General features: G+C 52.4%; 3 protein-coding genes across 4 annotated transcripts; 1 reads left to right on the top strand and 2 right to left on the bottom strand.

Moving 5' to 3' along the window:
- Positions 1-1,768: 1,768 nt before the first annotated feature.
- On the bottom strand, positions 1,769-2,893 carry LOC130605308 (noggin-like). The gene has a single exon (XM_057420712.1). It carries the CDS (start codon positions 2,573-2,575, stop codon positions 1,838-1,840), a length of 738 nt encoding a protein of 245 aa, XP_057276695.1. The 5' UTR covers positions 2,576-2,893; the 3' UTR covers positions 1,769-1,837.
- Positions 2,894-3,724: 831 nt separating this feature from the next.
- On the top strand, positions 3,725-8,062 carry GALR3 (galanin receptor 3). 2 transcript variants are annotated; one of them, XM_057420706.1, is made up of 4 exons: positions 3,725-3,824; positions 5,116-5,475; positions 6,051-6,963; positions 7,929-8,062. In XM_057420706.1, the coding sequence occupies exons 2-4, from the start codon at positions 5,129-5,131 to the stop codon at positions 7,956-7,958; spliced, it is 1,290 nt and encodes a 429-aa protein (XP_057276689.1). In that variant the 5' UTR covers positions 3,725-3,824; positions 5,116-5,128; the 3' UTR covers positions 7,959-8,062. The 2 variants fall into 2 exon arrangements, with proteins under 2 accessions (XP_057276689.1, XP_057276688.1); XM_057420705.1 differs by having other exon boundaries at positions 4,362-5,475.
- Positions 8,063-14,630: 6,568 nt separating this feature from the next.
- On the bottom strand, positions 14,631-20,312 carry ANKRD54 (ankyrin repeat domain 54). Its single transcript, XM_057420478.1, has 7 exons — positions 20,279-20,312; positions 19,275-19,568; positions 18,737-18,808; positions 18,264-18,311; positions 18,021-18,145; positions 17,080-17,187; positions 14,631-16,428 (listed from the first exon to the last, which is right to left on the bottom strand). The coding sequence occupies exons 1-7, from the start codon at positions 20,310-20,312 to the stop codon at positions 16,354-16,356; spliced, it is 756 nt and encodes a 251-aa protein (XP_057276461.1). The 3' UTR covers positions 14,631-16,353.
- Between the last annotated feature and the right edge of the window lie 230 nt (positions 20,313-20,542).

The raw sequence follows: 20,542 nt of genomic DNA, 5'->3' as shown, positions 1-20,542 counted from the left end.
TCCCCAGCAGCCAGGGACAGCTTCCAGCCACAATGAGGTTGTGCTGTGCTTGGGTGGCCAAGCACTGGGTCGTGTTAACAAAGCCCTGCTCTGAAAATGCTACCTGCCATTAGGCACTCAGGGAGCGAGCTACAGGGCAGTAACTTGTCTCACCTGAACCAAAGCAGCTGCCGAAGAACACAGATGTTAATCCAGGATTGCAGGGCTTGATGGGATGTAGAGGGCAGGGGGAAATCACCTTTTCCATAGGGCTGCCACCAGACTCTGTTAGAGCAGCTGGTACCACAACTGTGTGCTGGTTTTATTTCATTTTCCATCTCCACAGGACCCTGAGCTGAGCCTGCTGATAAAGTACAATATGGAGCTCCCGCTGCGTAGCACCAGTGCTGCAAACCCTACCCCCTTATCAACAGGCAGTATCTTGGGAATGGGGAATATAATGGGGAAGCAGCAGGAGGTTGTGCTCAAGCCTCTCTTGCTTCAGCCAGATGGGCTCTGGGACAGGGCCCAGCCTGAGCCACCACTGTTTTGAGCCCATGCATGTGCACCATCTCGCTCCCCCCCTACTTGCACACCCCCTTTGCAATCCCATTCCATGCTCCCATCTCTCTCCCTCCTGCTGGTCACCCTGCTGATGTCTTTGCTGCACTCAGGGCAGCCAACCCAAGCCGTTTAACCCTGCTTCAGCAACTCAAGTCCTCCTCAGTGGAGAGCAGCCATACAGATGTCTCTCACAGCTCAGCAGCCTCCCTCACTGCAATACACACACTTGTCCTTGTGTGCACACAAGGGCTCTGAGCTTCTCGCCTCCTCTCTGCCTCCCTCTCCTTTCTGTCTCTCCCAGATCCCCCCCATTCTCCATCTCCCTCTTCACCCGCTTCAAGGCCAGGCTCTGCAGCAGACTGTGGTTTGCATGACACAGGGATGCAGGAAGGCAGGAGGGTTGGATGATGGCACATGGGAAACGAATAATGCAGCACCCATTAACTGCAGGCACTAAATACCACATTCCCAGGCAAAGCCTCCAGCTCTTTATTTCTTCAGGCCTCCCAACGAAGGACTGACGTACAGCTCTGTGCAGCATAGCCCAGAAAGCAGAGGGCATTTTGCCGAGTGGGATGCAGAAGCAGATGCCACTTTTCAAGGATGCAGTTCCCACACCGGGCTCACCAACCCACCCCAGACCCTGTACACTGCTCTGCCAGGCTTCCCCCTGGGTCTTGAGCCATCGCCCTCTACACCACGTACAGGGATAGGTGTGGGATCCCTGTATCTCACCCATTGTAGCTCGAAGCAGGGCACTGTCTATCCCATCCAGTTTCCATACACACCCCCCAAAACCACTTCCAGCGGTAGGTCCCTGCCCACCCCGCACTTCCTCCACCCTTACCAGGCTGCCTCACTGCAGCCCCGAACCTGCTCCCCTTCCCAGTGATGCCCTCCAGCCCCTATCCACACCGTTTCCACCCTGATCCGTGACTCAATTCCCTCTATCCTTTCCCTGCTGGCATCCCTCTGCCCTTGCTCCCTGATGGACCAAGTCCACTGGGGCTGATGGAAACAGGGTCTGAACCTGCTGTCGGGTGCCTCGATTCCCCATTCCCACGAGTGCTAATACCTCCCTGTGCTGGTGGGTGAGGGGCAAAGCAGCTGTGTTCCCCTACCCAAGGCCTTCGGCGAGAAACAGCAATGACCACAGCTGATCCCACTTCATTCCGGAAGTTTATTTCTCCATTTCAGGGACTACCTCCCAGCTCCCTGGCCCTGAGGCTGAGTCCAGGCGTCTGTTTGGCTGCGAGAACAGGTACCGGTGGTAGAGGTGCCCTCCTGCACCCCCTCAGCGGCAGGAGCACTTGCAGGCGGCCACAACCGGGTATGGGATCTGCCGCCACGCACAGCGAGGGGGCCCGGGGTGCTGCACGGCCCAGCAGTGCCAGGCCAGCAGCTTGATGTGTGTGAGCTGTGCGGGCCGGCAGCCCATGCCGGGGGGCCAGGAGCAGCTGCGGGGCCCGGTCTCGCAGGCAGTGTGGCGCACCCAGCGCGGCCAGAACACAGCTCCCAGGTCAACCCATGTGGAGGTGAGGCGGCAGGCAGCCTGCTCCACCAACCACTGCCGCAGGCTGCGGGACGCGGCGCCCCGCAGCTCAGGGGGCAGCTCCAGCCCCTCAGCCTCTCGCCACAGCTTGCGGCGGTAGCGCCCGGCGCCGTCCGCCAGGTCCCGGCTCTGGGTCTCCAGGGTGTCGCCGCTGCTGGTGTTGCGGCGGCGCGGCTCCGCGGTGGCCATCCAGAACGGGTCGAAGGCTGAGCCCAGCAGCCGGCGCAGCTGCCCGGGCCGCAGGTGCCGTGGCTTGGGGTAGTAGTGGTAGTCCTCAGGTGAGAGCGACAGGCTGTATGGCCGCGCCGGGGCCGAGGGGCGGCCGCGCAGGATGTCGGCACTGGGCTCAGCGGTGCCCGACGGCGGCAGCGGCGGCTCCTGGGGTTCATCCGGAGGTGACGGCGGGCCCGGGATGCTCGGCTGTGGGAGCGAGCAGAGCAGCAGGAGGAGGAGGAGGCAGCGCTGGTGTGCTCCGTCCATAGCGAGCGGCACTGCGACAGGCTGCGCTGCAGGATGAGCTCCACCGCAGCCCCTGGGTTATTGGCGTGTCCTGAGACACGGCCTTCCCCTTTTCCCTGGTTACAGTGGCTGATAGCGAGCCGGCAAGGACACCTTGCTCCTTCAGACAGAGTGGCAGGCGGGGACGAGAGGTCACGTTGTCCCTCTTGCTAGCAGAGGGATGCCATCAACAGGGACACGGGGCTGCTGTGGAGGGGAAGGGGTCAGTGCCTCCTGTTCCTCCTCAGCATCCTGCTCCATCATTTGAAAAGACTTCCCAGTGAAGGGAAGCTGGTGGCCTTCAGGTCTTGCTGGAGAAGGACCACCAAGCCCCACTTGTCCTCAGCACGCCTAGAAGTTTGCAGGGCACAGGTCCATTGGGGGCATAGACACGATGGCAGGACAGGAGGTGGTGAGGCATTGTGCCTCTCGGCACATCAGCAAGCACATGTGCTGTCGTAGGGCCGAATCTCTGGAGATGGCCCCCCTGGAGAGCTTGTCCTCTATCCCCACACTGCAGTGTCTGGGCAATGCTGGTGGATGGCAGAGCTGGGCTGGATGGAAACCAAAACCTGCTTTCCCTCCTTCCCTAGGTCAGGCATTGTGGGAAAACTGGTCTCTTCTGTGCCGTGCTACTAACAATTAATTAGTAACAGCTAGTCATAGCAATTAATGCTTGTGTTCCAGAGGGTTTGGACCCGTATCCCAAGGACGAGGTGATATTCATGTTCCCAGGGGTGCTGGGCAACATGTCCTGAACACCCAGCACCGAGGGGTGCCTGCAAGGCTTGCCGGGGCCCATGGGACCCTGCTCCCCTCCATCCTGCCTCTCACACCAGAGAGCATCAGGCCTTTCCTGCACTGCCCCCTCCCCGGTGGAGCAGGGAGCAGCTGAGCCTGCTGAAGGCTGGGCAGAGAGGAGTTAACTCCAAACCCAACCTCAGGGAGAAGGAAAAAAACACTCAACAGAGATCAATGGACCAGCAGCAAGAGCAGAGGGGGGGAAAGGGGGGAGACAGAGAGAGGGAAGGAGCTCCAGCAGGAGACACACGCGTGCGGGAGCCGGGAGAAGAGAGAGCAGAGCCGGCGGTGGGCAGGGGGAAGCAGCGCAGCAGCAGGCAGGGAGACGGCGCTGCCGGGGCAAACTCTGCATCGGCCCCGCCGCCGCTGCCTGGGCTGGACAGGAGCTTCCCCCAGCGAGCTGCGAAGCTGCAGGCCCTTCCTCTCAGAGGTGAGTGCCAGCTCCCCAAAATGAGAGGTGGCCTCGGGCTTCCTGAGCAGGGACACCACGCAAGGTGCGTGCCCAGAGGGAGGTCGGGGTCCTCTGCTTGAGCAAGGAGACACCACGGGGCTGGCTGGACGAGACAGGTAGTTACGAGTAGGACAGAGGGGACTGCAGAGCCAGAGAGGTAGGGCCAATCTTTTCGTGTGATAGAGAGGTAGCTGGGAAGGAGAAATGATGGGAGCCGAGGGATGGGAGAGCATGGGGCGAAGGAGCTTGTGTGGTCCAAAAGAGAGTCAACTGCATGTCAACAGTGCTAGATAATGGTGTCGTTCCCTCTTGGCTGCTGCTCAGCCAAGGACAATTTGTTCTAATGATAGCACAACATGGCTTGCTAGGAGATAGGCTGTTGGAGCTCTCCACCTGAGCACGGTGTTAGGGCTGGAGGAAGTTTTGCAGCAAACCACAGTATCTTGAGCTGCAGTAATTGTTCATCGGTGCAGTTGATCGCCGTTCCTTCACAATGATCATCACATTGTGTTTCAGGTGGCTCCAGGGTCTCCCTCCCCGACTCCATCCTCTCCTAGCTGCCACCATCCAACCTGAGACCACCCCTCAGTATCAGGAAAAGGCACCCTTATCTGCCTCTCCTCTGTGGAGCACAGCTACTGCACAGGGAACAAGGAGCAGCCAGCTCCAGGGTGGAGGTGGTCCCAGCTTAAGGAGCTTCTTTGGGGTTGGGATTGGGATGGGGTGCTGCTGCTGCAGGGTGTCATACAGGCATCAGGTCCCTGCTGCTGGAGGTGGCACAGCCCTGGGGTGAGTCTACCAAGACCATTCACTGCCCACAGCAGCCTCCTTCCCCATGGCATGTGGAACAGCAGCAGGGATTCAGATTTGTCAAAGCAAACAATCCCAAAAGGTTTAGCAGCTTTGGGATTACAGACAAATGTAGCGGAGGCCAGGCAGCAGGGCAGGGGGTCCTTCAGGAGGCTGGGAGCAAGGAGATGCTGTGATGATGTCTGGGCAGGAGAAAGGGACTTCAGCTCCACTCAAGCCAGGCAGATATGGGCTGACTGATCCCAACAGCATCCTACCGGAGACATCACGAGGATCCTGATGTCATAATTTAACCAGCTGATTGGGATTGGTATCTCTGGAAGAAATGTGGACTTCAAACAAAGGCTGGGATCAGGCTCCTTAGGGCCATAGCTCTGGTGGCCACTGTGGTCAGCAGTGACCAGCACCTACATGCTTATGGCCGTGTATAGGTGCTGTGTCTCCCTTTCTCCTTGCACAGGTCAGATGGGCAGATGCCAGAGGGATGGAACGCCTCTTCCAACAGTCCAGAGCTGCGAGCAGCCGGGATTATTGTGCCCGTCATCTTCTCCTTCATCTTCCTCCTGGGTACCGTGGGGAACGGGCTGGTGCTGGCCGTGCTGCTGCGGAACGGCCAAGTCATTAACACCACCAACCTCTTCATTCTTAACCTGGCCATGGCTGACCTGTGCTTCATCATCTGCTGCGTGCCCTTCCAGGCCACGATTTACACCCTGGACGGGTGGCTTTTTGGGGCCTTTGCCTGCAAGGCTGTGCATTTCCTGATCTACCTCACCATGTACGCCAGCAGCTTCACCCTGGCTGCTGTCTCCATTGACAGGTAAGTGCCCCTTTCCCTGTGAATCCCGCAGCTCAGAGACAATGCGTTTGCTACCCCTGAGCTAGAGGGTGGGAGAAAGGCCAGTCTTTACCCTGTTGAATGTCCTGTAGAAAGCACATAGGGCCTCCCCAAGAGGCAGGGCCAGCAGAGCCAGCATCCCTGGCTCCCCATGTCCTCTCTCAGCACCAAGCCAGCCTCTTGGCTTGGTTACTCAGCTCTCACTTGGGAAGAATTACAGGCACCTACTTAGGTTTAGTGTCCACTATGTAAAACCAAAACAGCAAAAGCCCCAGGGCAGCAACACACCACAGGAGAAACAGGGAGGCTCTGGGTCCTGCTCCTATCATTCTTTTCCCTGATTCAAGAGGCACGCTGTGTGACCTTCCCAAGCTAGCACAGCAGAGCGTGTGATGGAGATCCCAGATCTGCTGCTGGGATGACCCTGACCTCTATTCACCTACCAAGAGGCAGGGAGAGGGGAAGATGGGTAAAGAGGCACAGCTCCACAGGGCAGGAGTGATACCTCATCTCACCCTTGTTGCGTTTGTGCCACTTCTCCTTCCCCTCCTCGGCAGGTACCTGGCCATTCGCTATCCACTGAAGTCCCGGGATCTCCGCACCTCCCGAAATGCAGGAGTGGCCATTGTAGCAATCTGGTCACTGTCGCTGTTCTTTGCGGGGCCTTACCTCAGTTACTACCAGATTGTCCACTACCACGGGGTGCCCATCTGTGTCCCCATCTGGGAGGACCAGCGCCGGAAGATTCTGGACGTCCTCACGTTTGTCTTCGGATACCTTCTGCCCGTGACCATTGTGAGCCTGGCGTACGCCAGAACCATCAAGTTCCTGTGGACCTCCGTAGATCCCATAGAAAGGATCTCAGATTCCCGGAAGGCCAAGCGTAAGGTCACCAAGATGATTGTGGCTGTGGCCATCCTGTTCTGCCTCTGCTGGCTGCCCCACCACCTGGTCATCCTGTGCTTCTGGTTTGGCCACTTCCCCTTCAACCGAGCCACTTATGTTTGCCGCCTGGCTTCCCACTGCCTTTCCTATGCCAACTCCTGCCTCAACCCCATCGTCTATGCCCTCATCTCCAAACATTTCCGCAAGCGTTTCAAGCAGGTCTTCACCTGCCTCTTCCTCCAGAACAAGACCAGGAAGAAGAAGAAGAGATTTGGAAAGAAAGTCCATGTGGTCAACGTGGGCAAAGGTTTCACCAACAGCACCAGAGGTTTCTATGGAGGCAACAACGAAGTGGCTCAGGTCCCAGAGGAGAACACCAGGAAGAGGGACCCTGAAGGTGCCGTTCATGCCAGAGCATGGACTCACCAGCTACAAGATAGTATGTTCTCTGCTCAGAAAGAGCTACTGGAGGAGGAAAGCTTGGCAACAGCTGTCCATCCCCTAGCTGTGACCCCCAAGAGGAGCTCAGGAGTTTCTGATTGCTCACTACAGATGAGCAAAGTGAAGAAACCTGTTTTCCAACCAGTGAGTAGCCACTCCATTCTCAAACAGGCAGAGGGGAATGCATGCAGCAGAGCCACCGAAAGATCCTGTGGCAATGGTTAACCTGTTATCCCTACTCGCCTTTGCTCACAGGCCCACCGTGCATAGAAATGGCACAGTCCACACGTACAGATGTAGAATGCAGGGACATGTTAATGTGGCACCTGGGTGACATGTCTGCAACAGGTTTTAAGGCCTCCATTCCCCAACTTCCTAACTTGCTAATTTTGTGCAGCACCTTGGAACTCTAAGAGGGAGGCAACCAAAATGAAAACATCCTGGTAGGAAATCCCAGGCTGTTAAAGGCACATCAGAGCATGGGTGGGAAGGATGGAGACAGTGCATGGGGACCTGAGTGACTAGGGTAGCTGCCAGCCTCTATCCTGGCAGCCCCAAGCAGGGACACACGGTCCCCTGCCCACACATCCTTTTTTTCCCATGGGCAACCCTCGTCCACCTCCATCCCATTCCCTAGTCCCTGTATCCAGATCAAAGGACCTTTGCCACACTGGCTGATGTACAAGGAAGTCAGCCATCTGTGCCAACAGCTCAGTGATGCAAACTCTGCAGCAGTCATTAGTCGTACTCAAATGCTTTATGCCACAGCTGGTAAAGGATGGAAAGGCTTCTGTGCTGACACCTCTGTGTGCCTCCCCTTTGCACATTTGGCTTCTCTGAAGTTCAAGGAGGAGCAGACCATCTGTCCAGCCTCTTCTCTCCACCCTGCCCCACCAGAAATACTCGCTGGAGGATGCTTCTGTCTCCTAGAGCTCTGTCCCACATGGTTTTAGCTCTTGCGAGCTAATCCTGCAGGACACTGTCCCAGTTCACAGTGCTACTTGCAGTTCAGATGTATTTCCTTCCTAAACAAACCAAGTAACTCCCCCTTTCCCTACATTGCTCCATCTGATCCGCCCCTCTGCTTACTTTCTGTTTGCTTTTTGCAGGTTCCTGAGGGACTGCTGCCTCCGCTTTGATCTTTGCTTGCTACTCGGAGCTTCATCCCTTCCTTCTGGGGCTGAAGGACCTGTTGCTCTCTGAGCAGTGAGGTTATTCAGTGATGTTAGCCCTATGTGTGTGGCCAGACAACTTTTTTCCATGTGATGATGATGACTGTGAGAGAAACAATGGCTGTCACCAAAGCAGAAGGTAGTGCCCAGGCTGCAAAGAGAGCCTGGGAGCCAGGGGACAGTAGCGGTGAGGCAAAGGAGAAAGAAACAGGCCTGTAACACCCATGCGCACTTAGTTCTTGTCTCCTTAGTGCCCCTTTCTATCTGAAGGTGCTGGAATTTCTCCCCTGCTTGACCTTAATAAACCCTGGTAATTTCCTTCTCCTGCCACATTTGCTGCATGCTGGATACAAACTCTGCCTGGCACAGGGCACTGCAGGTTGGGTTCTAGGTGGTGGAGGCTGTGTGAGCCGTCTGACCACAGTCTGGTGGTCCCAGCTTAGTAGCAGGGCAGCATTTGTTGTGTTTTACTTCACAGGCACTGCAGATGTATACAGAAGAGGAAAAGCTGAGGGGTGTAATACCTATGTCTCAAAAACATAAGAAAAGGCCAGCGTTCAAGAGAAAGTCATAGGAGAGGAAGACAACAGCAGAAAGAGGGGAAAGGATGGATGGTGAGATGATGGGGTGGGGGTAACATAAATGAGAAATGTGTGGGGCTGGGAAGAGCTATCCAGATGGACAGAAAGCAGCAGTGGGAAGGCAGGGCAAAGTGAGGGGCTAGAAGCAGAGGGCAGAAGGGAGGACAAAAGGGCATGAGGAAGGTGGGAAGCAATGTGCTGGCAGAGCACCTGAGTTTTGGCAAAAGCCTTCTCCTCACCCCCTGTTGTCATTCTGCTCCAGAGCTGGGGTGAGCATCACTTGGCTGTGGTGGACCCTAGTCCCAGGACAGCTTTCTCCAGCATTTCTCTCCATCATCAGGCTGCCAGATTAGCCAGAAAAGCACCACCCATGCAAAGCCTTTGATCAGTGTAGCAAGGGAGCCGGTGGGATTTGCACTGCTGCAATGCTGAGGTCCAGGCATGTGGCTGCCTTCATGCAGCTCCCATTTGGTCACTTCGTCATGACATGAGTGGTGAGGGGAGGGCAACCAAGTAGGATACTCGGCTTCCCCAGTGTCCCAAGCCTATGTGCTGCAGGTCACTGCAGCCACCTCTGTGGGACGAGACAGCTTCGCCATGGGGATGCAAGCGGTGTGATGCCACTTGGCTTGCGGGTGCAAGCAGAACAGATCCTTGCCTTCTTTGAGCCTCAGTCCTGTGGCCTGAGAGCTTTTTGATGACGTTGTAGGACAAGACCAGGAAGAAGTCCTAGAAAGGGGACAAAGATCACCTGAGAGACAGGGACAAAAAGAACTGCTTTCGTTGGACCTGGTTCCAAGGGAACAGCCCATGGAAGGTGAGAGCCCATCCATGGTGAGAGGTGAGGGAGATATCTGTTAGCATCACACTTTCTGACCATGTCTCAGGGGCTTTGCTTTCTTATGGGAGAGGCCAGGATCATCAGGCTCACACCTCATCCCCACTGAGACGGGTTTCTGTTGGCAGTGAAAGGGATGAGCTCACTCACACAGACCCATTACACCAAGCTCAAGCCCCACAGAACTCCTCAGCCACCTCCTCCACAATCCTGCAGCAGCTCTGAGACACCTCAGCTGCAAATCATTAGACCTGCCACCGTCCCGCCTCAATATTTACAGGAGACTTTACATGACTGCAAAAGCCCTCTTTTTCCTTAATTACATATGGCATTTAATTAGTGCTGTGTGGCTCCTGAGTGTGAACTCTTCATGCAGAGGCAGATCTGCACTCACAATGCCCTGAACATCAGGCAGTAAGGAGCTTGCAGAGCTGTGATATGCATGAGCAGAGCCATAAGCCCCCTTATTTCTCTTCTCTTTCCGTCCCCTGCTCCTGATTGTGTAATCTTCCCATATTGCTTTGTCCTCCTCACTCTTAAAATTCCCAGGTGACGTGGTATTTCTAATCTTTGCTGAAGCTGCTGCACGCCTTGCTAGAGCTCAGCAATAAGGACACCCCTTTCCCATGCAGAGGCCAGCCAAAGTGCTGCACTGGGAACGATCTTTCTTTTCCATTCAAGTGTTCGATGTTGCTCTCTGCATTCTGTGACTCCCTCGCCTCCTATCCTTGTTTCTGAGGGTAGACTTAGATTAGACATTAGGAAGAAGTTCTTCACTATGAGGGTGGTGAGGCCCTGGCACAGGCTGCCCAGAGAAGCTGTGGCTGCCCCATCCCTGGCAGTGTTCAAGGCCAGGTTGGACAGGGCTTGGAGCAACCTGGTCAATGGAAGGTGTCCCTGTCCGTGGCAGGGGGTTGGAACTGGATGAGCTTTAAGGTCCATTCCAAGACAAGCCAGTTCTATGGTGTCTCCAGCTCCTTTCCTCCATGCTGGCTGTCGCTCCCCTGTGGCCACTGTCTTTCAGAAGCATGTCCAGCATGCTTTGCCTATCTTTCTGGGAATGGGTAGTCCTGCAGCCACCCTTTGCATGCAAAGCTGTGGCTGGTGGCCAGCTCTCATGGCCTCAAGCAGCCTCTGGGTAACACAAATGTATATCCCTCATGTCTGTGCCTGAGGACTAGCTTCAGAGACCAAAGCATTGAAGAAGGAAGGGAACAGCAGTCAGGAGCAGTGATTCCAGCACAGCCAGACACTGCCTGTTCTTGCCCACAAGCAGCCAGGCTGTTGCTCCTTCTAATCCTGCTCCTCCTGGTCCCAGCTTGCAAAGAGAGCAGATCAGGTTGGGACTAACTGCTGCACATTGGGGCAAAGCCTACCTTAACGAATCAGGACAGAGAGATCTGGGGGAAGGTCTTCCAGAAGCACAGCAAGCATCTGCCATCACCGGCTCCCATCCCTAACCTCTAGTTGGTGCTAAGCCCCAATTTTGGGGAGCATGTGAGTGGGAAGGGCAGATGCCGAGCCTGGGTTGTGGAGGCTCCAGAGTCAGGAGGGAATTCCTGTCTGCCCAGTAACAGCACACAAGCCGTAACCGGTTTCTCAGCTCAAAAGCAGAGGTGAAGAAAAGGTGCCACGTCCTCGACAGAGACAGGTTTAATTAAAGCTGAAAAGAGCTTGATTGTTGCTTTCCACGCAACCTCCTCTCCAGACCAATTAACATGCTGGCAGTCTCCGCTCCCAGCCTCTCACCTTAATTAATGACTCCTTGCTTGCATTTTCTTTTCAGCTTGTCATCACTTGGCCTGACAAAGCTCGGCTTTAATCCTGCAGAGGCTGTTTTGCCGCATCGGCTGAGCACAGCCATGGCGTGTCCCTCTGCAGAGACAGGGGGCTGGGGAAGATGGGAAGCTGTCTGAAACCCTGTCAGAGCAACAGGCTCAAGTGCTGCTTGTGTGTCCCCTTGTGCTCTTGGGAACAGGACCTTGTACAGAGCCACCCTGCAAGCAGTCAGGACAGCCCTACAAAGGCGACTCGCAAGCAGAGAAGTAACGGTGTGACTGGGGTGGTCAGGGCATGGAGCACCATTAACTATAGGGAATTCCAGTTATATGCTTTGGAGTTTAGCTGCTGGTTCCTAATCCATGACCAGCCTTAGCAGGTTGCCAGCTAATTTTTTTAACTCTTCCAACAACCATGTGCTCTCTTCCCCTCTCAGAGCTTTCACAGAAAAACAGAGGAATGCTATTTGCCATATCACCTGTACCAGCTTCTAATCAAAACTGCTGTCTCTTCCACCTTGTCACCCCATCGCCCTGAGCTGCCCAAGGCTGCTCTCCAATGTTGGCCGGGCACAGTGCACGAAGAAGGCATCTTTCTACAGGTACCTTTCTGTAATGGAAGCATCCTGGTTTTGGCTGGGATATCATTAACTTTCTCCCCAGTAGCAGGTACAGTGCTGTGTTTTGGCTTTAGTCTGAGAACAATGCTGATAACACACGGATGTTTTAGCTGTTGTTAAGAAGTGCTTGCCTTGATTAAAGACTTTTATGTCTCTCATGCCCTGCCAGTGAGGAGATGGCAGGGAGCACAGCCAGGACAGCTGACCTGAATATCCAAAGGGACATTCCGTATCACAGAGTATCATGCTCAGTATATAAACTGTGGGAGTTCACAGGAAGGGATTGCTGCTTGAGGATGGGCTCGTGGTGAGCAATTGTACTGTGCATCACTTGTGTTTGTTCGGTTTTATTCTTATTTTTTCCTTTTCATTACAATTATTTTCACCTTATTTCAATTATTAAACTGTTCTTACCTCAACGGGTTTTACCTTTTCCTGATTCTCCTCTCCATCCCACTGCAGGGAGGGGGGTGAGCAACCAGCTGCATGGTACTTTAGTGCCAACTGGGGTTAAACCACGACAAGGATAAGAGATCTGTCTCGCAAACGGAATGAGTGGAGAAAGCAGATAAAAGGGTTGGAGGTTTCCCAGGGATGCTTCATGGATCTTCTTTAGCAGCACCAACAATTGCAAAGATCGATTTGGAGTCTGCTAAGAAAGGCAAAGGTGGAGGAAGTAACAGGGTTGAGATGTTGGTTTGATACCCTGGAGTTTAATTATTTCAGCTGCTGAAGAGTTGAACAGGTTCTTGATGTTTGCACATACCGCAGTGTGTGCTTTGTGTTTGCTTGTGGGGGTGAGTGGCCACTTCAGCAAAAGGTCTTTTGCTTAGTAACATCCATGCAGCTTTGCTGGGAGGCTTTCTATGGGGCTATTGCTGTAGGTCCCTCGTGAGACACAAGTAGGTTTTCAGCCTTCGCCTCCTTGCATGAGGCAGATCCTCAACCTGGCTGCTTTTGGTTGCATCTTACAGTACAGAAGAGCTGGGGAGGCTGTTGCTGGGTTCAGTGGCTGGGGATTAAGCATGTCACTGCAGAACTGTGCTGTGAGAGAGGGGGGAAATGGAGTGTATTTGGAGGTTGGGTAGTGGTGAGGGGAAAGCAAGGCCTTGGGTTAAGTCCTGGTTGACATCATGGCCCTGAGGAGGGGTATGCACTACTGCTCGGGAATGGACCCATGAAGGTGTGTTTTATGGTGTAGCACAAGGAAAATGAGGAGGTTGGACTAAGTTCAACAGCAAAATAAAAAGCAGAAGGAAACATGTGCTGTAGTTTCCATTCCCCATTACTGCAGCAGATGCCTCTGGGAGATGCAGAAAGCTGTCATCAACCTCACAGCTATGAGTTGTGTAGGGAAATCTGTGGTCCAGGTTGCTAGGCCAGGCAGGAGAGCTGCTGGGAGAGGCTGAAGACACTTGGCTAGGAGCAGCGGAGAAAAGGACGGTGCCAGTGGACAGCTCTCAGCACAGCATGAAGAAAACACGTACTCCTCCTCCCCTGAATCTTTTTCCTTCTTTCCCTCCCCAGCACCTACCTCCTTTTCTAGGAGCTGCTCTACCCTGCTGAGCATGGCGGAGTAGTCGACTTTCACATGACCAGCTGACACAAAGAAGCCTAAAATTTTTCCCAGTCCAGTCCCAAACACATGACATGGTTCCCAGCAGCCCAGTGCTTCATCCCTGAGGCAGGGAAGCAGAACTGACTGTGGAAATCCATAGAATGATTCCTACATGATGCATTTTCCCCCCACTGAAAACCAGATACCCTTTTCTCTTTCTTGCCTGGTGTTACCACTAAAGCAGTGGCAAAACTTCCTATAAGCCTACTTGTTTTATTTGCCTCAGCTCATTGTGCCAGTTGCCCATGGACGGAGCAGTGCTCCAAAAGAAGCTGAGCAATTGCTCCTGGCTGGCTGCAGAGCCCCCACCTTTCCCATCTGAGCATCAGGAGCAGCTATGAAAAACTTCAGCACCAGGCAAGACAAAGGCCTGAAAAGCCATGGCCGGTAATATCAAGTGTGCTGAGGCTGAAAGCTTTGTTCTGAGTCCCAGTGAAGTGTATTCCTGGATCTGAGGAAAGCTTCCATGCTCTGCCTCGTTAACAGACAACATCAGCAACTAAGGTAACTGCAGCAGTAAAGAGCATTTCATCTGCCTGCTCTTTTGGCACCCTAATGGTCTCCTCAGCAACAAGGCTGTTGAGTGCAGAAGCGTTGACAGCTGGGGGTATGTGGACACCAAGACTAGGCTGTGAGACAGGAAGAAACAATACAGGTAAAGACTGGACATGAAGGTCAACTGCTTCTCACACAGGGCCCATCCTGGAAGTTCTCTGCCGGCCCAGATAGCCCTCCACAGCCCCCACTCCCTTGCTGTCTCTTCACAGCACAGCCATTTTACTTGGCACAGGGCAAAGCATGAGTTCAGCCACCTTCTCTCCACCAGCTCCACACTTTTGCAGGAGGGCAGACTGGGCCAGGCTGCTTTTCCTTTTTGCAAAATACTGCCATCTTCCAGTTTGAAGTAATCCTACTGAGATTCTCTTTCCTCTATTTGTATGTATGTATGTATCACAACAGCTAACTAGAGTTAGAAGTTTGGATTTCTATGGTGTGGGAGTCCAGATCAAAAGGTGAGTCAGAAACTGTGTACTGTGATCTACAAACAGACTGGTGTTTGAATTCAAACAACTTTGTGTTGACGCTTCTGATCTCCATACCAGGTATGAGAGTAGCAGTTCCCGTGTGCTGTGCTGTGTATGGGGTCTGGAACACACTTAAAAGAAAGAGGAAAGAGCTGCTTTGAAAAAGAAGACCGTTTGGCTGAGGACTCTGAAAAGGCTGACAGGGTTTTATTGGTCTAAAATACAAAAAGCTCAGATTGTCTCCCACCCCCTCGGCATTCTTCTCATCCAGAGTATTGTAATGAAGTATCAGCATTCACAGTGATAGCTCCAGCCAAACCACAAGACTATTAATCCCAGCCTTGGCCTCCAAGCACTTCATGGATGAACTTATCTAAAAGCCATGCATATTGCTGGTATTTCAGCTTTGAGCATGAAGTTCACTTAGCCTCTTTGTGGACAAGAGGTATTAGAGAACATGCTGACCTGAAAGTCTCTGAAGAATGCTCCAAACTGTGGCTGTTGCATGGTTAAGCTGTATCCTAAAGAATGAACACTTCCAAATCAGTGATTCCCAAGCTGTTGGATGGGTATTGCTACCAGCACACCGTGTCATTTAGGTGTGGTACACAGATGGGAACTCGGAATTGCTATCGAGCATGTTCTTGTCACTCCTGCTGTTGGCACCCTACCAGCAAGATTTCATGGATTCCTGCTCCAAACCAAAGGTATTTAAATCTTCAATACTAACCACAGTGGGGCAGAAGCTAGAGAGCAGCAAGAGCAATTCCCTGCATCCTTCATCGCTGCATCACTTCAGACTCCCAGCAGAGGTCAGAGCTCGTTTCTCACACTGTACTTAAGCTCCCGGAGCAGCAAATCTCCGTGATAAAAAGCACACAGTGTGGGTCAGCTGTAGGTTTGGTGCTGCTGAGGTAGCTGTAAATTCACTTCCATCCCAGCCCAATAATACAGCTGAATACACAACAGCTCCTGTCACAACTGGACCTCTTGTCTGAGACTGCCAGTGACAGGAAACACAAAAGTCAGTTATGGTGGATTGTTTTTTGCAAGATGCAGATGTTTGCCTAAATCTGTGCTAGGATTAAGCCACCCCCAAACCTTATTTTTGCATCAGGGCAGCTCTGACCTGCTAGTTGCTTACCTGGGTATTCTTTGCAAGTGTTTCACTGTAGTATTTACGCACTAACTCCGAATAGTGATTTAAGAACTGGGGCCACTGATTTAAAACTAACAGTGAAAGCTGTTAGTCTAGCAATGAAAAGCTTTAGATCCCATTTGCGACCAAGCAGATTCTCTGCCCTCTGACCGCAGGCTCTGGGAAAGGTTAGGATTAAGCCTCAGTGCATGTTTCTCAAGGCAGTATGTTTGCTCAGCTGCTAGCATGCAGAATTCAGTGTGTGTTCTTCTCCCGGCACTAAGCCTTCTGTTGTCCAAGGCATCTACTTTCTCCCATGTACTGCAGAGATGGCAAAAGGTGCCTGTTCCAAGCATTTCTATGATGCTGGCCAGCTGCCGAGAGCACTAGTCAGGGCTGGTGACTGCACATGGCATCAGCCACCACCTACATTAAGCTGAAGTGCTTAGGGTAAGGCAAAATATCTCTGGAAGGGGTTTCCTATTCAGTGCCAGGCCATCTGATAAAAAGAGCAGCTCTTTTTTTCCCAAAAGTCTCAGATGCAGCACTCTGCTTTCTGTGGTCTCTGTTGTCCAAAGCCTGCTGCCTCCCCATGAGGAAGCTGTGGCAGCACTAACAGGAACAGTCTGAGCACCACTGGACACTAGATCTGGCAGGAGTGGCTACTGGCAGCAGTGTTTCTTCAGCATTCTGGGAAGTAAGCTCCAGCTTCCATTTCTCTCTAAGGCTTCTCCTGCTGCATCAGGATGTGATTTAAAAGCCCATTACCTCTTCTCCATCTTCTGCATCTGCAGGCTGAGTGATGTGAAGCTGGCCAGGAGGTCTGTAACCTCATCCACCTGCCATAAGAATACAGGTGGCTGTTAGGCAGGGAAATGCAGTTGTGCAGCTGAACCACCACCACAGAAGAAACTCCTGTGCAGCAGGGACCACCCTTCCACCAGGACTGCCAGTAATACCCGTGCTGAGCTTATACTAGGACAGGATTCCTTTGGTCCCACGATCTGCAGAAGGGCTCCCATCCTCATGATCAAACAAGTCCTAACCTAAGGCAATGGGAGCTCCTCCCCATTCCTCAGGAGGTCAGTGCTTGACCTCCTCATGCAATTTAACTAGTCCTTAACATAGAAGCATGTTGCTGCATTACCCAGAACTCAACAAGGGTATCAAGGCTGTTTCCTCTAAGCCTGTTTCTAAGGGACAATCTTTTGTAGGAAAAAACCAAACAGGCCCTACAACCCTGTGTGGCTGTGCTGATCCTGGCCTTAAAATGCTGATCTGACCTTCAGTTTCTCTGCTAAGATGCTAAGATGCTTTCTGCATTTTGAATTCCAACCGAAAGGAGTACACAAGTCATCACGTAATGCGTCCAATGTGAGCAAGAACATTTCCATAAACGTGTCTTCCGTGTTACCTTGCTCATGCAGCCGCATTGTCCTAAACACTGAAGTCACAACCCAAGCAAATCTCAGTAGTTCAAAGCTGCCTACCTGCTCCTTTGTACTAGTCATCTGTAACCTGGAGCAGAGGTCATCCAGCTGTTCCTTTTGCTCATGCCTCCCCAGGCGGTCCAGGTATTCCCGCAACATCTGGATAATCTGAAACCAACAGGCAAAAGAGGCAAACATCAGACAGCTGCACCAGGCTGGGATGGTTTTACAGGAAAAAATAAATTGCAGTTAAATTGCCTTGACGCTGCTGTATGTAACCCATACAGAACAAATGCAAAGCAACTGAGGAGCACTAATGACAGCATCAGAGCCCAGTGAGTCACCAGAGGTGTTGATTAGCCACAGATGGGACTAGTCCTGAGCACTGTGCCTGGTTTAAGAACAGGGAAAACAGGCCCAACTGAAGAAGCATAAAGTCTTGCCCTGAAAAGCACCAGGCTTTTCCTTATGGCTAGTTAGCTTCCCTCACTGTGAGAAGCAAGGACTTCCCACCCCAGCTGGATCTGCTTGTGCGCTAAGGATGAAAGTCCTTGTGGCTCCTATATGACTTTTGAAGTGAGACCCACACCTCATGCATCTGCGATGCAGACCTGTGACTGCTTTAATGTTCCATGACTCCACATATCAGAGCAGGACAGACTGCGCTAGGAAAGCAAAGTCCCTGAATGTGTGCGCCCTATCTGCAGCCCCCTGCTGTGATCACTCTCCTGCCACAAGACATCTGTCTTACATGGTAGCTGAAGGAAAGAAAGTGTTCCATACAGCCTGAGAATTAAGACATTCAATACATCCTTGGCCTACCAGAGCCAAGAGAGGTCCTGCAAAAATTCAGAGTAGTGGTTAAGAAAAAGGAAGAACCCTGAAAACAGATGGAAAAAGTTAAATTCTCCCCAGAGCAGCTAAGAGCCTAAAGGCAAGTATTTAAACAAAGAGTGAAGGAGACTGCACCACCTTACCACAGCATGGAACTGTTTTTTTACCTGTTTAACTTCAAGGCGTACAGCCTCCAGGCTGTGGGAGATTCCTTCCTGCAGGATATTTAGCTTTGATTTAGCAAGGTGCAGCGGTGTTCTGCCAGCTCGATCCAAGGCATCAACTCTGGCCCCTGCAAGATGCATCAGCAAAGACAGAAAGTGTCAGAAAGACTCAGCGTCCATGGGGAGTCATCAACAGAGGTGGGGCAGGAAAGGGACAGGCTGTAATTGTGATAGAGGAAATGTTACCTCCGCGCAGCAGTGTGGTGATGACAGGAACGTGGTTCGTGCAGGCAGCTGGGGAGGGAAAACACAGGACACACAACTCAGAGGTACTAGCAAACAACAAAGGAGTTTCTGCTCAAGTGTGGAGCTTGCTGCTTCCCAAATGGCTCTTTGCCATGGGAAAGACAAATAGCCCAACTGCTACAGGTAACCTCACACTCAAGCCTGAGTACCCTCTCTGGAACAGATCTCACACTCTTGGGGCTGGCAGTGGGAGTGAAACTGATCTTCTCAAATTCTGACCCTTAAACCTTCTACGATTCTATGAAACCTTCATGAGGAGTGAAGCTAATGAAATGCAAAGAGTCCCTCCTAGGTCCTTAAGACTGGGGTGCATACTGTAATGCACAGGAAAGAGGAACGTGAAGAGGAAAGAAACAGCAAGGTGGTGTTCACTTCACCTCTCTGCATGCAAAGCTCATCTATGTGGCACTTACCCAAGTGTAAGGGGGTATTTCCCAGGCCATCTCTCTGGTTTGGGTCAGCCCCATGGTCCAGAAGCAGTTGCACTGGAAACAAGCAAAGAAAGCCACATCAGTCCCTTCCCTTTGCCCCACAAGTCAGATCCACACGGGCTGCAGGCACACAGAGCAGCCACCAGGCAGCCTTACGGGTGCTTCTGCTCAGCTCCTCAGCTTCATCCCAGAGATAGGGGACAGAGGTTTGTGCAGCAATGCAGAAGGACCCAGTACAAAGTCAGGCAGTACCGCTACCCCTGGAACTCTTTAGGGGAAGAACTGGGACTAATGACATCTTTCCTTGTGCACCAGTACAATCCTAAAGCTGTGAGCTCTGGCTCCCCCTTCAGCAGGGGAACATGGCAAGCCCTGAAGCCAGAGTTCAGCTGGCAACTTTGCCACAAAACTCATGGAAAACAGTAGGCTCTGTCATGTGCTGGATCAAAATAAAGAGCATTCTTCAAAATCTCTGCCACAGAGAGGCTGGAACACAGAACTCCCCCTCCTCCCCACTCACCAATATGATCGTTGCCATTGCAGGAGGCAAAGTGCAGGGCTGTCCGGCCTTTGTCATCTGCAGCACAGGGGTCAGCTCCATCCTCCAAGAGTTGCTGCACTGACAGTGCCAAGGAGAAGAAAGCAGTTAAGCTGAAGGTGCACCAGATCAGAAAGGGAGAATGCCATCTGCTCTTCTGTGGGCAAATAATGCACTCTACCAGCTGCCAAGTCAACTGGACTTGAACCAGCTCCAGCCAGCACCTTGGCTCAGCAGAACCAGCCCTGGCAGCGTACCCTCCACCCTCTGGAAGTACTTAGCTGTAATGACTAAGGGTCCATAGAATCACAGAACGGTTTGGGTTGGAAGGGACCTTAAAGATCATTTAGTTCCAACCCCCTGCCACCCAGCCAAATTTTCAAGCTTCAAGGATAATCAGCAGCAAAAGCCTACAGAAAAGTATACAAGCATAGCAAGGATGTGAAGCTAACTCTCTCAGTCTGTAGTTGGCTGACCCTTAAACCTTTGTGAGGAGTGAAGCTACTGAAATGATGGAGAGGGACTCTTCATCAGGGACTGTAGCAATAGGACAAGGGGTAATGGTTTAAACTAAAACAGAGGAAGTTCAGGTTAGATATAAGGAAGAAGTTCTTTATTGTGAGGGTGGTGAGGCACTGGAACAGGTTGCCCAAAGAAGTGGTAAATGCTCCATCTCTGGTAGTGTTCAAGGCCAGGTTGGATAGAGCCTTGGGTGACATGGTCTAGTGTAAGGCACCCCTGCCTATGGCAGGGGCGTTGGAACTTAAGGTCCTTTCCAACTCTAACCATTCTACGATTCTGTGACATGCAAAGAGTCCCTCCTAAGTCCTTTAAGCTTGGGATGCATACTGTGATGCACAGGAGAGAGGAAGGATGTGGAGGAAAGAAACAGCAAGGCAGTGTTCACCTCACCTCTCTGCATGCAATGCTTATCTCTGTGGTATCATTAGGCACCTGCTAGGCTAGACTTAGCATCCTGTGCTTACTATCCCTGCAGGAGCTTTCTCCATAAACTTCCATGGTCATTTTCTGCATCTGTGTAAACTTTTCACATCAACATGGACCCATGGCGAGAACTTTCACGGTGTAGCCACATGCAGTGAGAAAAAACCACCTCTTCACACGTTTTGGATATGCCCCTTGCTAGATTAATCCCAAACTCCTCGGTTTTGCCATACTACTGTGTGGCTACTGATGGGGAAGCAGACAGGTGAGTGCAACAACCTGCCAACGGCAGTGCAAATAATACT

The sequence above is a fragment of the Pezoporus wallicus genome, unplaced genomic scaffold (genome assembly GCF_028554395.1).
Source record: "Pezoporus wallicus isolate ANWC-B61680 ecotype Strahan unplaced genomic scaffold, APGP_CSIRO_Pwel_v1 contig_2871, whole genome shotgun sequence".
NCBI lineage: Eukaryota > Metazoa > Chordata > Aves > Psittaciformes > Psittacidae > Pezoporus > Pezoporus wallicus.
The sequence above is the reverse complement of the archived record's forward strand: the minus strand, read 5'-3'. Positions and strand labels throughout refer to the sequence as shown.

Excerpts from the sequence above, each read along its gene's own strand:
- LOC130605308 (XM_057420712.1), bottom strand. The coding sequence starts at position 2,575 with ATGGACGGAGCACACCAGCGCTGCCTCCTCCTCCTCCTGCTGCTCTGC.
- GALR3 (XM_057420706.1), top strand. The coding sequence starts at position 5,129 with ATGCCAGAGGGATGGAACGCCTCTTCCAACAGTCCAGAGCTGCGAGCA. Across the intron at positions 5,476-6,050 it reads GCTGCTGTCTCCATTGACAG|GTACCTGGCCATTCGCTATC; the intron begins GTAAGTGCCCCT and ends CCTCCTCGGCAG. Across the intron at positions 6,964-7,928 it reads AGAAACCTGTTTTCCAACCA|GTTCCTGAGGGACTGCTGCC; the intron begins GTGAGTAGCCAC and ends TGCTTTTTGCAG.
- ANKRD54 (XM_057420478.1), bottom strand. The coding sequence starts at position 20,312 with ATGGAAGTTTATGGAGAAAGCTCCTGCAGGGATA. Across the intron at positions 18,809-19,274 it reads CAATGGCAACGATCATATTG|TGCAACTGCTTCTGGACCAT; the intron begins GTGAGTGGGGAG and ends GCTTGTTTCCAG. Across the intron at positions 17,188-18,020 it reads TACGCCTTGAAGTTAAACAG|ATTATCCAGATGTTGCGGGA; the intron begins GTAAAAAAACAG and ends TGTTGGTTTCAG.